Genomic DNA, 16,212 nt, shown 5'->3' on the forward strand with positions numbered 1-16,212 from the left:
TTTGTACTGGAGGCTGATTTCTCCTATAACTGGGGCTGCTACATTTAACCCCAGATGCAGGAGAAATCCAGCCTCCTGCACGCTGTATATACAGCTTACTGAGCTGATCTGGGTCCTGTAGGACCCAGCAGCTTTTGCAAGACTCTGCTCCCTGCGGATCACGTGTCCGCCGGGTCAGAGGGCAACAGAATTATGGCAGCGTCCATAGCTGTGTATACAGCGCTCATTGAGCGCTGTATACACAGCAATCGAGAAGGCAGGGGAGGTAATAAATCTGCCCTGTCTTCTCTCTGGGAGCTCCGGCTGAAGTTACAGCCGGCTCCTATTGTAAGCAGCTGCACGATCTCTGTGCAGCTGCTGTGTTCTGACTGGACGTACCTGTACGTCCTGTCAGAACAAGGCAACCACTTCCCGGACGTATATAGTCAATGGGCGGTCCCGAAGTGGTTAAAAAATAAATATCCCCCACTATGTGGGGCCTAAGAGGGCGTTCACACTACAGTCGGTGTCCGACAGGTAGTGTCCATGACATTTTTCATTCGTTTAAATGGAGATCGGGTGCGTTGTTTTGCACTCCGTGCCTGTCCTTAAGTGTCTGTTCCTAAAGATGTCCGACTTTTCAAGCGGACAGCAAAACCAGACATGTAGGTTTTTTCTGTCTGCTTGAAAAGTCGGACATCTTTAGGAACAGACACTTAAGGACAGGCACGGAGTGCAAAACAACGCACCCGATCTCCATTTAAACGAATGAAAAATGTCACGGACACTACCTGTTGGACACCGACTGTAGTGTGAATGCTCCCTAAGCCTTAAAGGTAATGTACACCCTTGTAGCATTTTTCTTTTTTTTCTTGCTGTCTGCTTCTTGGGCTGTACCTTTGCAGTGAATTCTTCATCACATACTTAGGAATGACTGCACATATGCACGCCACATGTTTACTTAGGTGCATATTTGCCACAGATTGGGTGACATCATGATTAAAATTCATAATGTAAATAAACATATCGCTTCTCGGCCTTTTGGCTAAGATCAAGTGTAGTATCTGTTCTTATCAGTTTAATATCTGATACGTCCCCTATCTGGGGACCATATATTAAATGGATTTTTAGAACAGGCAGCTGGAACCAGAGCTTGCTCTGTCCACTCCACGCATTGACCTGGTATTGCATTACTTCCAGGGTCGGTGCAAATAAAAAAAAAATAAATAAAAAAAAAAAAAACGTTTAAAATATGCCTTGCAGGGTTTTTTTTGTTTTTGTTTTTTTTTTGGGGGGGGGGGGGGGTTATGCAGGTCATACATGAAATTTCAGAAAACCTCATATGCATCAATGGCCTCTCTTTTGATTAGGCCATCAGGGATGAAGGGCCAGAGACTTTCCCTTTTTAATTAATTTTATCCATGTGATGATTTACTTTTATGTCACAGGTAATAATGTCCCATGCCATTACATCCTTGTAGGGCAAGTATGGGCGGTTCTTTCCATGTTACTTATATTGTATTTTGTCTGTTTTTTTTAGTGCTTCTGGAACTGTCTTTACTGCTATCGATGTAGCCACTGGTCAAGAGGTAAGACCTAACCCTGGGCATAGAAAAACCAACCACATTTTTTTTTTTTTTTTTTGCTATCCACTTATTTAGACGCTGCGCACTGACCCATTATTTTCTTATGGTCCCCGGTATATGCCTGTGTAATATCAGTACCGTGTAGGGGGCTGCAAGCCTAGGGGCAAATCTCAGGACTGGTCCTATTCATGTCTATTTGGAGCCCAGGCTCATTCATGAAGTTAAACTCATCCTTGTGTGTCAACTATGTGCAGTCTGTTTTTTTTGGTTTATTTTTCTCCACTCTCTCCACAAGCACACGTTCGTGCATGCACAGGGTGTCTTATAAATCCTTAAATCCACAGATCTAATGTGACATGGTAACATACTTTTTTATCTTTTACAGGTTGCAATTAAACAAATAAACCTCCAGAAGCAACCCAAGAAAGAACTGATAATAAATGAAATTCTTGTCATGAAAGAGCTGAAGAACCCAAATATTGTAAACTTCTTGGACAGGTACAGAATGTGTTATATATCACACATGTATAGCACAGGATAGAGAATGTGTCTTATTGCTCTTACTCAGTGATCACAAAAATCAGGGTCATAGAGTTCCCTGTGTAAATGGAGTGGTGGTGCTCATGTCCATCCATTGTTCCAGTCACTTCCATGGGCTGTACTTGTTTATCTTTGAAAATCCCACAGAAGTGAATAAAGCAGTAGTCACACATGCACACTACTCCTCCACTCACACACGGATCGAGGAGGCAGCACGTGGCTGTTCTTGTGACTATTTGGGGTCCCAGTGATTGGGCCAACAGTGATCAGACCACTTCCCCATCTCCACCACCCCCCCCCCCCCTCCTTTTTTTTTTTTTTTTTTTTTTTTTTTTTTTTTTTTTTGTGTGTTGTAAGTGTTCTAGCTTTAGAGGTTAACTTTTGTACAGGAAACCAGGAGAAGAGTCCTTTTATGAAGTTTAGGGTTGTCATTGAGGAGAGCAGTTGTATGGTGTTTAGATATTGTAAATTAATATTACCGTTATGCATTACACCTATCTAACCACTAGAGGACAGAGGCAGGCTACTGCATTTAACACATGTGAAGCATGCCTATTTAGTGAAGTACTAATTCTCACTATGGAGAAACACAGCACACTTGTGATTTGGAACAATAATTCATCGAAAGGTTACACAAGTCCACACCGTTATGTGGGAATACGGATGCATGAACTTGAAAGTTCCATCGGTTTGGAGCAGTAGCAAACATAGAAAAAAGGGGAAGGAAGTCCAGCAATGCAACGTATTTCTTATAACTCTTAAGCCAAAGACATTTTTAGAGATAAAACGAAAGGGGTGCCATCAAGCAAAAATAACCCCCGCTATACAAATGAACGTTCAGTTGAGGCGTTTCGGAGGTCCACAATATCAGATTGGTTAGGTTTGCCACCTGCAACCCCTATTGATCAACTGGTTGAAGAGATTGCAATGCTTGGTTGAGCGCTTGCAGCTCGGTACTATTTACATATATGGGGTGATCACGGCTTCCTCTTCACAGATCATTTCTAAGTGCCAATGCCTCTGTAAGGGAGCTTTCACATGGAGTTTACGCTCTGCTCATTCAGACACGTGTCAAAGTGACTGCTGTAAAACACAATCCCATAGACTTCAATGTGTGCCAGTTTTACGTGCACTACGCATTGAAATCAATGGGTTTAAAAACCTCCCATTGATTTCAATGTGTAGCCAGCGTAAAACCGGAACACATTGAAGTCTATGGGATCTGTTTTACAGCGCTCACTTTGACACGTGTTTACGTGTCTGATTGAGCGGAGCGTAAACTCCATGTGAAGGCTCCCTAAGCAGCGGATCTGCAGGAGTCCCAGGTATCAGATCACCACTCACCAGATATTAACATATTGTAAAGATTAGTCTCAGTGTTTAACTCCTAGAAAGCCCCCGTAAAGCTGAAGCCACTTGTTGTGGAAAAGTTTCATTTTTTTTAATTTTTTTTTCAAATGGCCTATCCTTATGAAATCCATAACTATTTGATCCATGTAAGGGCTGACTGTCGGCCCCTCCACAGATCAGCTGGCTGGAGTTTCTTCTGATGCCCATAATATAGAGTGCAAGAAGCAGATGGCTCCATACCCTGTATGGTGATTGGTTGTTGTTCCTTCTCCCATTGATGTCTTTGTACAACCCCCTTTAGGGAATTGATGTTTGACAGTTAGAAATGGTAAATCCATGGTGCTAGGCACAATAAAGTGTTTTTGTAGTAAGGTATAATTCTTTCCTGTATAGCATTGTAGATGCATTGTACGCGTGATGTTACAATCTCCCCTCTGTTCCCCAATAATCTGTTACTGCTCTATACTGTGTGCGTTGCAGCTTCCTGGTCGGAGATGAGCTCTTTGTGGTGATGGAGTATCTGGCTGGTGGCTCTCTCACAGATGTTGTAACAGAAACCTGTATGGATGAAGCCCAGATAGCTGCTGTATGTAGAGAGGTAGGTACACCTGTATGGAGAATATCTAGAGCACTGTGCTAAATATTGGAGAGGATCAGAGGATCGCTCAACATACCTGGAATATGTTTCGATCAAAAGCCAGAATCTAGTAAGGAAACTGCGAGTATACAAATATTTTTGTTCCTTCTGCGCCGTAAGGGGCAGATTTATTATGCTTTGTATGCAAATAGCTTTGTGTTTTTGTTTTTTGTTTTTACATTCCCTTGCACCATATTACTACGTACAGCCATACTTCACTATTCTCATTTGGAAAAGAGAATGAGCTGCGAAAAGACTTCTCTGACAGCAGATCATCTCCTTTGAGAACCAAAAGTTTGGCCAACTTAAAAGATGGAACATGGAGTATAAAAGTGTACCCAACATACTAGACAGAACGGTTTATCACCTGTAAAGTTTTATATGCATAAGGGTAGCATGAGACTTGTATTATTGTCTAAGGGTGCATGCACACTACGTAACGCCGGGCGTGTATGAGAGCCGTACACGCCGGCGTTACAGCAGGGCTGCCGAACACTTCCCATTCACTTCAATGAGAGCGCTCGTAAACGCCGCTGTTACGAGCGCTCCCATTGAAGTGAATGGGAAGTGTTCGGCAGTCTGCTGTAATGCCAGCGTGTACGGCTCTCATACATGCCCGGCGTTACTCAGTGTGCATGCACCCTAAGGCTAAGGTCCCACAGGACATCCTGCAGCAAAAAAGAGCTGCGGGAAAAAACGCAGCAGCAACACATCGCAGTTCTTCCCACAGCGCTTTAGACAACGTTTACGGAGTTTTCCTCCGCAGACTTTGTTACAATTATACCTATGGGGAAATGATCGGCGTTTCCATAGGTATAATTGACATGCTGCGATTCCAATACCGCGGCATGTCTGCACTGCGGTTTTTACCACAAAGTGGAAATGGGATTCCCTAGAATCCCATCCACATTGCATTTACTGTCCTGTGGGGCCCAGCCTAAAGTTATATCCTGACTTCTTACGGTTCTCCCTAATAAAACTTTTCTTTCGTGTTATACTGCAATCAACCATTTGTAACGATGGAGTTTAGTATGTCATTAAAAAAAAAAAAAAAAAAAGCTCAGCTATGTCTGAAATTTTTATTATATTTTTATAGACCAGGGGTGGGCAATTAATTTTCCCATGGGGCCACATGAGAAATTGAAACTGTTCTAGAGGGCTTTGTACGTTGTGGCAAATTTAGCTCCACCCACTTCTATGTTGACTCCACCCATTCTCATATTTTCCATGTGCCCCCACACAGTATAACGCTTCTACAGTCACCCTAACATTATATGCCCCCACATTATAACGTTTTCCTCCAAATGTCCCACAGTATTAAGTCCCTCTCCACATGTCCCAGTTTAAACTGGCAGAAACTAGAGGAGGACATTAAACTGGGGCAGCTGGAGGGGGACATTAAACTGGGGGCAAATCGAGGCAGATATATCCCCCCCCACACACACACACACACACACACACACACACACACACACACACACACACACACACACACACACACACACACACACACACACACACACACGGTTTAATGTCCGCCTTCAGTTGTCACCAGTTTAATATCACCCTCCATCTTCCCCTACCCCATCCCTCTGCAGTTTAATTTCCCCCCTCCATCTGCCTTCAGTTTAACTGCCCCAATTTCCCCCTTCTTGCTCACACATACTGTCTCTTCTCCTCTTTACCTTCCACCAGTCTCTGTTACCGGCAGCTTGCTCTTTCTGTGTAAAACCAACCGCACTGTCCTGTACAATCAAGAATAGCTTGAATCACTGATCATATCCTAATGGGTTAAAGAACCTTTGATTAGGTCATCAAAGGTCCTTTAGCACACTTGCTATTTAGCCTATACCCTACATGGGCCAGTCAGAGAGAGTTAGAGGGCCGGATGTGGCCCGCGGGCCGTACGATACCCAGTTCTGCTATAGACAGTCCCACTATCGACTGAACATCTGTGATAGCCCTTATCTGTACAGTTATGTGAAATTTATCTTATTTGTATGAAATTTCATCTATTTACTAATGTCCTAGAATTTGAAAGTAACAAGTAATATTTATATATAATTTTTTTTTTTTCCACTTTACTGTCACTTCCCTAGTCTTTCTACATTATTTTAGCTTCCCCGTCACTCCTTGCCCTCTTTTTCTACCTCTACTATATGGGAAGACTTTTTTTTCCTCTTTGCATGCTAGAGATTGTTTGGTGTGGTAATGATTTTTTTTTTTTTTTTCCCTTACATTTTTAGTGTTTGCAAGCTCTAGAATTCCTGCATGCTAACCAGGTTATTCATCGAGACATCAAGAGTGATAACGTGCTTCTAGGAATGGACGGCTCTGTCAAGCTAAGTAAGTAGCTTTCCTAGTTTTTAGATGGTTTCACTACACTAGAGGGCGACTTTTGTTTTCAGTTAAAAAGATTGGACACTTCGTGGACCCTATTACAGTCAATGGGGGTCCCTCAGGCTTGACCCCTCTTTTTGCAGTCAGTTCCTCTGGACCTGACAGAGCAGAAGAATAGACACATGTCGCAGATCTGAACCTAGTCTTAACACATTTGTGTGATCTTGATGACTTTCAAACAACTTTTTAAACCTTTTCTTTCTTTTGCCCTTTTTCAGCCGATTTTGGTTTCTGTGCTCAGATCACACCCGAGCAGAGTAAGCGTAGCACCATGGTGGGGACTCCATACTGGATGGCACCTGAGGTGGTAACCAGGAAAGCATATGGTCCCAAAGTAGACATATGGTCACTTGGAATTATGGCTATTGAGATGGTAGAAGGAGAACCACCTTATCTCAATGAGAACCCCTTAAGGGTAAGTACGTTATTTGCACCTAATAATGAAGTAGATGATTTTGCTCATGGTTTAGGACATGTTCATTTGACTGTTTTGGCCACTGATTTGAAAGAAAATCCATGCAGAAAGACTAGAATATACAGTTGACACTACTACAGGTCACACTTTAAATCCGTGCACAGCAAAATTCACACCAATAGAATGTAAAATACACTAGATTTACACATTAATAAAAGCCATGTAAAGATGTCCTAATGTTGGTCATTTGCATGAGATTAGTGTCAGCTATCAATGTACTAATTCTGATTTTACCCATGTCCAGGTTTACTTGTATAGAGGCAGATTAAAACCCCACATGTTCGATCCTCCATCACATTGTACGCATTTGTCAGTGGTCTTAGGAGACAGTGCATACTTCTCAGCTGTGTTTTCCATGGCTGGTGCTCTCAATGTTGTGACTTCTCTTACAATACAGTGATGTTGGGAAAAGTCTGCGTGACTTCACCTTCTGCTAGCTGTCTCCCGAGTCTGTATAATTGGCCCATTATAAACTTTGGCTGCCAAAAAGAGTCTGAATAGGTTATGGCGGTCAGACCCTGGGAGACTTATTGTTGGGTTTTAACTCCTGTGCCTATCTTTTGAGAACAGAGGAGTTAAATGGGTTGTTTAGGATATCGCTTAGGAAAGCCATAAGTATTTGGTGCAGGGCCATTTCCAACGCCTGCATTATACACAACATGGGACGAGAAGCAGATTACTCCAGACCGTGTACAGTGGGTGGAGGCCAGTACTGCAGATCCGTTCTTGTTGAAGTCCCTATACAGGGCTTGGAGTCTGCTGATTCCACCCCGTTATGTATATTAGGAGTGTCTGACGTGCCCCTATACAGTGATTGGAGGACCTTGCACCAGTCAAATGTTTTCTAAGGAGAAGCTAAAAAACCTAAATCCTGTACAACCCCCTTTAAAGTGGTCCTGCCACCATGTCTGAAAACCCAATGGCATTGATTAGGTAGGTGGTGTCACCCTGAGCATTGTGGTGGTCTGTTTATTCACATCTGTACAACCCCTCCAGATATAAGAGCCATTTATTGTCTACTAGCCAAGTGGATGATGATGCTGTGGTTGTGAGTACTGTGTGCTGTGACATGCAGTGTTACCGCCCACTTGGCTAATATTCCAAATTTTGGCTCAAAACTAAAATGTCTTATATCTTTGAAATGGCTGAACAGATTTGGATAAACAAAATGGCAAAACTGCTCCGGGTGACAGCACCAATAAGATGATGTATGTCATTGGTGACAGGTCAGCTATAAGCCTTTTAAGATTCATTATTGTATTAAATCTAGTACACAAAAACTGAACTAGAATCTGAAGTAAAAGAAATGCATGTCATGCAGTTCCTTCATTTCCTTTGCCATTCTTTCTTCTCAGGCTTTGTATTTGATTGCTACTAATGGCACCCCAGAACTGCAGAACCCCGAAAAACTTTCTCCAATTTTCCGAGATTTTCTGAATCGTTCATTAGAGATGGATGTAGAAAAGAGAGGCTCAGCAAGAGATCTCCTACAGGTCAGTGAAAAAAAAAGTGTTATATTATAAACTTTGTTCAGGGAAAACACGATTTACTGTCTTTTTAAAGTGTTTTGGTGCAAATTTCAGTGAAAAAAAATCCCCCATGATCTTCACAGAAAACTGCTAGGTGATATGCTTTATTGCCAAGGTGTATGTCCTATAAAAGCCCAGTCCTAATAGGTCTTTCCCACCTTGCTATTATTTATGTGGGACCAAGCAAAAGTGGTACGAAAGGGTCATGAAAAAAAAAGTTGAGGTGAAGGGATGGGGGAGAATTTGTGACTACGGGTACAACGTGTTTGTTTACCAATTGGTGTCCCCTTCAAGGGGTTTTCTGTGAGTCGACTATTGATGACCAATGAAGTATAGACATTAGAGAGCTGGTCTGTGGTGGTCCCGGATGTCTGACCTTCTCACTGATCAGATATTTGTGACCTGTTCTCAGGGTAGGTCCCCAGTATTAAACTCCTGTGAAACCCATTTTAGGTACAATATGCTTGGTTATCGCTAATCTAGCGTTGGGGCACACTTAGTCTTAATTCAGGCGCTTCTCACTTCTTTGGGAATATTAAGAGACTCCAGCCTCTTAGATTTCTATTCTGGAGTACCACAGGGATTACTATGTCAGTCAGGGGCTGCTGTGGGTTTCTGGTAAAATTCAATGTACATCTTTGCAGTATAAGAGGCAGTGTAGCGATGATGTGCCTCATTTATGCCCCTGTGTAGATGGGTTATTCCCTCCATTGAATTAGCTTCTTGGGGTTTTTTTGGTACACTTAGGGTTTTATTTTTGTGTTTAATTAAAAAAAAATTTTTTTTGATCTTACAGCACCCGTTCCTGAAACTTGCGAAACCACTGTCCAGCCTGACACCCCTAATCCTGGCCGCAAAAGAAGCAATGAAAGGAAACCGTTAACATCCAGTCAAGACCTTCCTCCATTATGCCCTTTGCCCTGTTTAACCCTCCTAACATTTTAGAAGTGCCACTCCTGCTCTGCTCATCGGCAGCTGAGACGGCGATCGACAAACCCAAGCGTCCGTCTTGAGAAGACACAGACCAGAGACTCCTGTTCTCTTCTTGTCGTGACAGTGAAAGTACTGAGCGAGAGGAAGTGGCACCTCCATGCTGTGCATCTTTCTTCCTGAAAGAACGATAAAAACTGTTTGTGGCCTTTCCAAATCCCCAACTTTTTGGGATTTCGACTGCATTATGGGAATAATTTTCTACGTCTGCGCCCTCTGAAGATGCCTGCTCTTGTTTTCTGGCCTTTTCTTGATACTTGAATAACTCTCACGCCAGTGCCAGAGCTTTTCTCTCTCTTGCTGGCTCCTTTTATATTCCATTCACTGTCCCTGTACCTGGATTCACCATGGTTTTGTGCTCGGGGACAGTGTGCCTGCGTCACTTACATACAGGGACAACCCCTGTGTCACCGGTGAATTTCTTTGATGCTGCCTGTCACAGCTGTTCAGGTTTTTAATGTGCAAGGCCTATTTTTGGTGGGGGGTGTACTGAAAACGTCTTAACTAGTACTTACATCGATGTTGATTTCGCCGTAGGGAAAGGGCTGAGGAAGCGAGGACTGTCCTTGCCTGTGCCATGCTATTTCAAGAGCTATTTGATCCTTCCACATTGGTGGCCTTTATTTCAATTTTTTTTTCCTCTCTCCAGTAGTACGGACACTCTATATGTAATATCAAAGTGCTCTTAACATTACACCTAAGGAAACATCCGAAGTCATTTGATAATTTTCTTACCATCCTTCTGACTTTGTACTGTCACATTAAGGGAAGTTGTGCCAAAGTTACAACCATTTTCTATGCAGGATATTTGTTTTTTTTGTATTCTCGATTTGATACTTTTTTTAGGGTTATTTCAGAAATACTGTAAGAATTGACAAATTTAAGTGCCTACGATGAGTTATTTGTTGGTTAGCAGAATCTCAAGATCGAGTATTTCCTGGAATTGAGCTGCTTATCCATATCTAAAAGATGTTTATCCCTCTCCCCCCTTTCCTGTGTAGTGTCTTATGATTCGTCCCTAGTTTTGGCTAGATCTTTTCACTGTAAATGGATCTGTGTTTGAGGTGCCAAAAGTTCAAAATGTTCAGTGAAACTTCAGCTGCCATACAAGAAGGCTCCACGTGTTTGTAATCCACTGGATAAAAGGGAATTCTGGTATCGAGCTGTATGGCAGAATTATTTTTCTCTTGTCCCAGCCTTCACACAGAAAGCTGGACCTAGGTCGTGGACATTTCAGTGAAGTTTAGCTGAGCCTCGCCAACGTCAACACAAAAGCAGTAACCTTGTGATAACATGTGCCTATACCTTTACATCCTAGCGACTGCAGCTCATGGTGGCGGTTTTATACCCATTAAAACATATCAGCTGCTGGTATTTCATTATTCCAGGTCAGTGTTGTAGATGCTGCTGTTATGGGAATGATCTGTTCTGCAAAATTTCCAGTTTTGTTAGTTTGCACCGTCAAAGCCTTTTCTCTGGTCGGAGTTCTTCCATTTGAAAGGGAGTCTGTCAGCAGTTTTGACTCTGCCGAATTGCTGACAAAGCTAGTTACTCTAGGAGCCCTGGAAAGCTCTTTATAAAGATACCATATGGATGTGTTTTGGATCTCTAGCTCTTCTTTGATACTCCCCAAGGGCCCCAAAGACTCCTTGATTACTGTAGAAGGAGCCTGGAAGGTGGTAGTGGTCCAGCTCCCTACTGAAAGGACTGTAGCGTGAGGGATCACCTCCTGTGCACATACAAGAGTGGCACGTGACGGATTAAAACTAGATGCCATTGTGCAGGCTCAGAATTGTTGAGACCCCCTTAATAAAAACTGGGCCTTCCCAGACCACATTTTCTAAACACACGGAAGTCATTGTGCTATTGGAGCTTGTAATCTGTGTATTGTGGGGATGAGGTTTGCAATTGTGTTGAAGGGACATTCTGGAGGATACAGAATTGGTCTACAATAGTGTTAAAGCTGTCCACAAATCCAGAGAGAAGTTAGTTGTCAGTGGCTAGTTGGTCTTTGACTGTGCCAGTGCTGAAATGATTCAGTTGTGTATCTTTATAGTGTCCCTGCTTGGTCGGGTTGTTGTCCAAGATTGGCAGCAGTTTGTAGAATATCGGTTTGACTCGCTTTTTGTAGTAACCTGGTACACTTCTATCATGATAGGATATACCCATGGTGCTGACCAGCTGGAGGACCAAAGGCTTCAGTGATGAACTATATTGATCTGCATGATATTAGACTGTATTAAATGTGACAGGTTCCTTTGTAGCTGGCATACACCTTAGACTGGTCTACTGTGAGGAGATGTGTTTAATGGTGGTCGTTTAACAGTCTCCCAATGACTAGTATTGGTGAAGGATCGACACGATGGATTTGACATGCCCGATCGGATTGCATGTTGGTTTCCTGGTGGAATGATTCGGGTATCCCTGAACTGTAGATGAAACGTAGACTCTACCTTATTCTTTAAAGGGCTTTAAAATCTCAATCTTCCCAATCCACTTGTTGGTATTGATGTGGCCGTGGCCGGTAGTCTGTGATTTCTGCTTAGTATAGAAGTTGCCGCATTTGACGAATCATACTGTATCGGAGTTGTGTGAAGATGGCTGTAATATGTCAACCTTAAATAATGCTTTGAAATGCGTGTACATAGCTAGGATCTAGAGGTTGAATAAGTGAATGTTGTGTCCTTTGTCAGTTTTTGTCGGAGATTGCATTAACAGAAACATAGGGCATTTCTAATGATTTCTTTGCATTGACAATACCTTGGTTCCTTATTAACATTTGAGACTTGAAGGGAGATCTTTTTCACAATACACACAGGGTTTCGAAAGAAAGTGTTTTATAAAGCATTATATTTGTCCTAGAAGACGCGGACGCAGATCTGATGGTCTTCTAGAACCAGCATCTCTGACTGCAAACTTACATGGCGCTCTCAACCAGGTTCTTGTAGCTTCTTTGTAACCAAGAAAGACTTCAGGTTTGTAAAGGCCACAACTTTTGGGAATGTCTCCCTGGTTACAACGATGAAGCTACCTGAATCCGCATCATGGGACTTGGCCAATGTCTCACGGATGGAAGAGTGTGGTCTCCGTTCAAAATGAATCCAAGATACTTGCCTCTCTGTATTCTTAGGTTTCCTCTCCCTCCCCTTAGCTTTTGCATGCAGATGTTACATATTTTTTGGTTCCATTCTCTGCATTTCTCCTTTTCCTGTCTTGTTTAATTTATCCCATCTTTTTATTTAATTAATTTTTACGGCAATAACTACTGAATCATTTGTGTGCGTCAACTTTGCTTGGAATAAACATTTTGTTTTATTTTAGGAGTATCTGCCTCTTTATTCGTTAGAAAACCGTATTTGTGCAGGACTACTGTCATTTATTCACTATTGGTGCCATCATATTCTGCAGCGCTTTAGACATTGTGGTCTCTGTCCCACATAGAGCTCACTACCATTATGTCTTCGGAGTGTGGGAGGAAACCCACAAAAATACTTGGAGAACATATGTTGTCCTTGGTCTGTTTCGAACCTTGGACTCCAGCGCTACAATGCTAACCACTGAGGTATGCAGTGTATACAGTTAGGGCCAGAAATATTTGGACAGTGACACAAGTTTTGTTATTTTAGCTGTTTACTAAAACATGTTCAGAAATACAATTATATATATAATATGGGCTGAAAGTGCACACTCCCAGCTTCAATATGAGAGTTTCCACATCCAAATCGGAGAAAGGGTTTAGGAATCATAGCTCTGTAATGCATAGCCTCCTCTTTTTCAAGGGACCAAAAGTAATTGGACAATGGACACTAAGGGCTGCAATTAACTCTGAAGGCGTCTCCCTCGTAAACCTGTAATCAATGAAGTAGTTAAAAGGTCTGGGGTTGATTCCAGGTGTGTGGTTTTGCATTTGGAAGCTGTTGCTGTGACCAGACAACATGCGGTCAAAGGAACTCTCAATTGAGGTGAAGCAGAACATCCTGAGGCTGAAAAAAAAGAAAAAATCCATCAGAGAGATAGCAGACATGCTTGGAGTAGCAAAATCAACAGTCGGGTACATTCTAAGAAAAAAGGAATTGACTGGTGAGCTTGGGAACTCAAAAAGGCCTGGGCGTCCACGGATGACCACAGTGGTGGATGATCGCCGCATACTTTCTTTGGTCCAGAAGAACCCGTTCACAACATCAACTGAAGTCCAGAACACTCTCAGTGAAGTAGGTGTATCTGTCTCTAAGTCAACAGTAAAGAGAAGACTCCATGAAAGTAAATACAAAGGGTTCACATCTAGATGCAAACCATTCATCAATTCCAAAAATAGACAGGCCAGAGTTAAATTTGCTGAAAAACACCTCAAGAAGCCAGCTCAGTTCTGGAAAAGTATTCTATGGACAGATGAGACAAAGATCAACCTGTACCAGAATGATGGGAAGAAAAAAGTTTGGCGAAGAAAGGGAATGGCACATGATCCAAGGCACACCACATCCTCTGTAAAACATGGTGGAGGCAACGTGATGGCATGGGCATGCATGGCTTTCAATGGCACTGGGTCACTTGTGTTTATTGATGACCTAACAGCAGACAAGAGTAGCCGGATGAATTCTGAAGTGTCCCGGGATATACTTTCAGCCCAGATTCCGCCAAATGCTGCCAAGTTGATCGGACGGCGCTTCATAGTACAGATGGACAATGACCCCAAGCATACAGCCAAAGCTACCCAGGAGTTCATGAGTGCAAAAAAGTGGAACATTCTGCAATGGCCAAGTCAATCACCAGATCTTAACCCAATTGAGCATGCATTTCACTTGCTCAAATCCAGACTTAAGGCGGAAAGACCCACAAACAAGCAAGACCTGAAGGCTGCGGCTGTAAAGGCCTGGCAAAGCATTAAGAAGGAGGAAACCCAGCGTTTGGTGATGTCCATGGGTTCCAGACTTAAGGCAGTGATTGCCTCCAAAGGATTCGCAACAAAATATTGAAAATTAAAAATATTTTGTTTGGGTTATGTTTATTTGTCCAATTACTTTTGAGCTCCTAAAATGTGGAGTGTTTGTAAAGAAATGTGTACAATTCCTACATTTTCTATCAGATATTTTTGTTCAACCCTTCAAATTAAACGTTACAATCTGCACTTGAATTCTGTTGTAGAGGTTTCATTTCAAAACCAATGTGGTGGCATGCAGAGCCCAACTCGCGAAAATTGTGTCACTGTCCAAATATTTCTGGCCCTAACTGTATATTCCATGCAGGGCTTATTCACTGGTGATCTATACTTCAGATCTTTGGAGTTCTGACACCTAAGACCTCCGCAGTTAATCTCTGCAGCCTCTACATTGAAAACAAAGGACAGTGCTGTACATTGTAGAAGCATCAGTGGTTGGTTTTTGCAGGTCAGCCCCATTCACATGAATGCAAAAATAAAGAAAAGAGGACGCCGAGCGCAACTAGGTGCAGTATTGGAGCATGAAATATCAAATTTAGTACCAAGAAACGACCAATTGGCCCCTCACCTGGTGGGGTTGTGAATGGATCACAACACCCTTTATCACATGTAGATAGGATAACATCCTGGTGAGAGTGGCAGCGGTTCTATTAGTGTACACGGGAGAGCTGGGAAATATAATGGACAGCAATAGGGACCCAGGTCCCGTACCAGAAGATCTGTGCTCAATGGTCATAAGGGTGAAACACAAATCGAAATGTTGGTTGAAGAACCTTTTATTGAAGTATAAAATCAGTAGGCACAATGCGTTTTGGGCTATATGACAGCAGTGCAAAATTACAAGGGCACGTCGGGCCAGATGCGTCAAGCATTGTGCCTACTGTTTTTATACTTCAATAAAAGGTTCTTCAACATTTGGATTTGTGTTTCACCCCTACGACCATTGAGTGCGGATTTTCTGGTACGGGACCTGGGTCCCTATTGCTGTCCATTTACATGAATGGCACAGAGCTATACATAATGCAACATTTTGCCTAATGCTTATACAGGCAGTTATGACTTAAAGTGTCATGCATACTAATACGCATAAGACTTTCTGCATTTTAGAAGTGCTGCCAACAGAGCTTGTGCCTGATGGGCATGAAATTTTAGTACTGGATTTGGCTAGAATCATGAAATTGATTTGAAACCCCACTTCTCAGGTTGAGACAGGTATAAAAAAAAAAAAAAAAAAAAAGTTTATTGATAAGCAGACCCAAAGTCAATATGTGCATGCGTCTGCTTTACATGCAGTCAGCTCTATAAAACATACACTCCCCCCCCCCCTCAGGTGTTCTGGTTTCTCCCAGCACAGGCTGGTCCTGCTATTTTCTTTGGCTGAAGTCTGCACCGCATGTGACCACTGAGCCCAATCAGTGGCCTAAGTAAAGGAGTGTGGTGGGGACTTCCGCTGGAAGAAAACACCAGAGCAGAACAACTGGACTGTGCTGGGAGACACCCAAGCACCAGAGACAGGGGAGTATGGGTTTTTCTTAAAAAAAAAATAATAATAATTATCCCTGACCCTCTCCTGACATAATGTACAGGCTGATGAATTAATATATGCGGCTGAAATAATCTGATTTCTAAAAACATTGCGTTTATGGAAATTTCAGCATATCGATTATACTTAAGGAAATGCCTACAGTTTCCTGATTAGGTATAATTGAAGCAGAAAGCTAAAGTGCTGGAGAAAAAACATGATGCATTTCTGCAGCCTTAGCATTAGGCTAAGGATCTACTGGGCGGAA

At 42.4% G+C, this 16,212-nt stretch overlaps 1 protein-coding gene and 1 non-coding gene across 2 annotated transcripts in view; both read left to right on the forward strand.

Moving 5' to 3' along the window:
• PAK2 (p21 (RAC1) activated kinase 2) overlaps nucleotides 1-12,806 on the forward strand; it is a 42,962-nt gene extending 30,156 nt beyond the window's left edge. Inside the window, exons 9-15 of the mRNA XM_075269004.1 lie at nucleotides 1,520-1,568; nucleotides 1,951-2,063; nucleotides 3,936-4,053; nucleotides 6,339-6,438; nucleotides 6,711-6,907; nucleotides 8,323-8,460; nucleotides 9,293-12,806. Of these exons, the coding sequence (XP_075125105.1) occupies nucleotides 1,520-1,568; nucleotides 1,951-2,063; nucleotides 3,936-4,053; nucleotides 6,339-6,438; nucleotides 6,711-6,907; nucleotides 8,323-8,460; nucleotides 9,293-9,379 (802 nt within the window). The 3' untranslated portion in view covers nucleotides 9,380-12,806. The remainder of the gene's footprint in view (nucleotides 1-1,519; nucleotides 1,569-1,950; nucleotides 2,064-3,935; nucleotides 4,054-6,338; nucleotides 6,439-6,710; nucleotides 6,908-8,322; nucleotides 8,461-9,292) is intronic.
• LOC142198695 (U2 spliceosomal RNA) lies at nucleotides 1,005-1,195 on the forward strand. The gene has a single exon (XR_012715368.1). It is a non-coding gene; the product is annotated as a U2 spliceosomal RNA (small nuclear RNA).
• Nucleotides 12,807-16,212: the final 3,406 nt, after the last annotated feature.

The sequence above is a fragment of the Leptodactylus fuscus genome, chromosome 3, assembly GCF_031893055.1.
Source record: "Leptodactylus fuscus isolate aLepFus1 chromosome 3, aLepFus1.hap2, whole genome shotgun sequence".
Classification (NCBI taxonomy): domain Eukaryota; kingdom Metazoa; phylum Chordata; class Amphibia; order Anura; family Leptodactylidae; genus Leptodactylus; species Leptodactylus fuscus.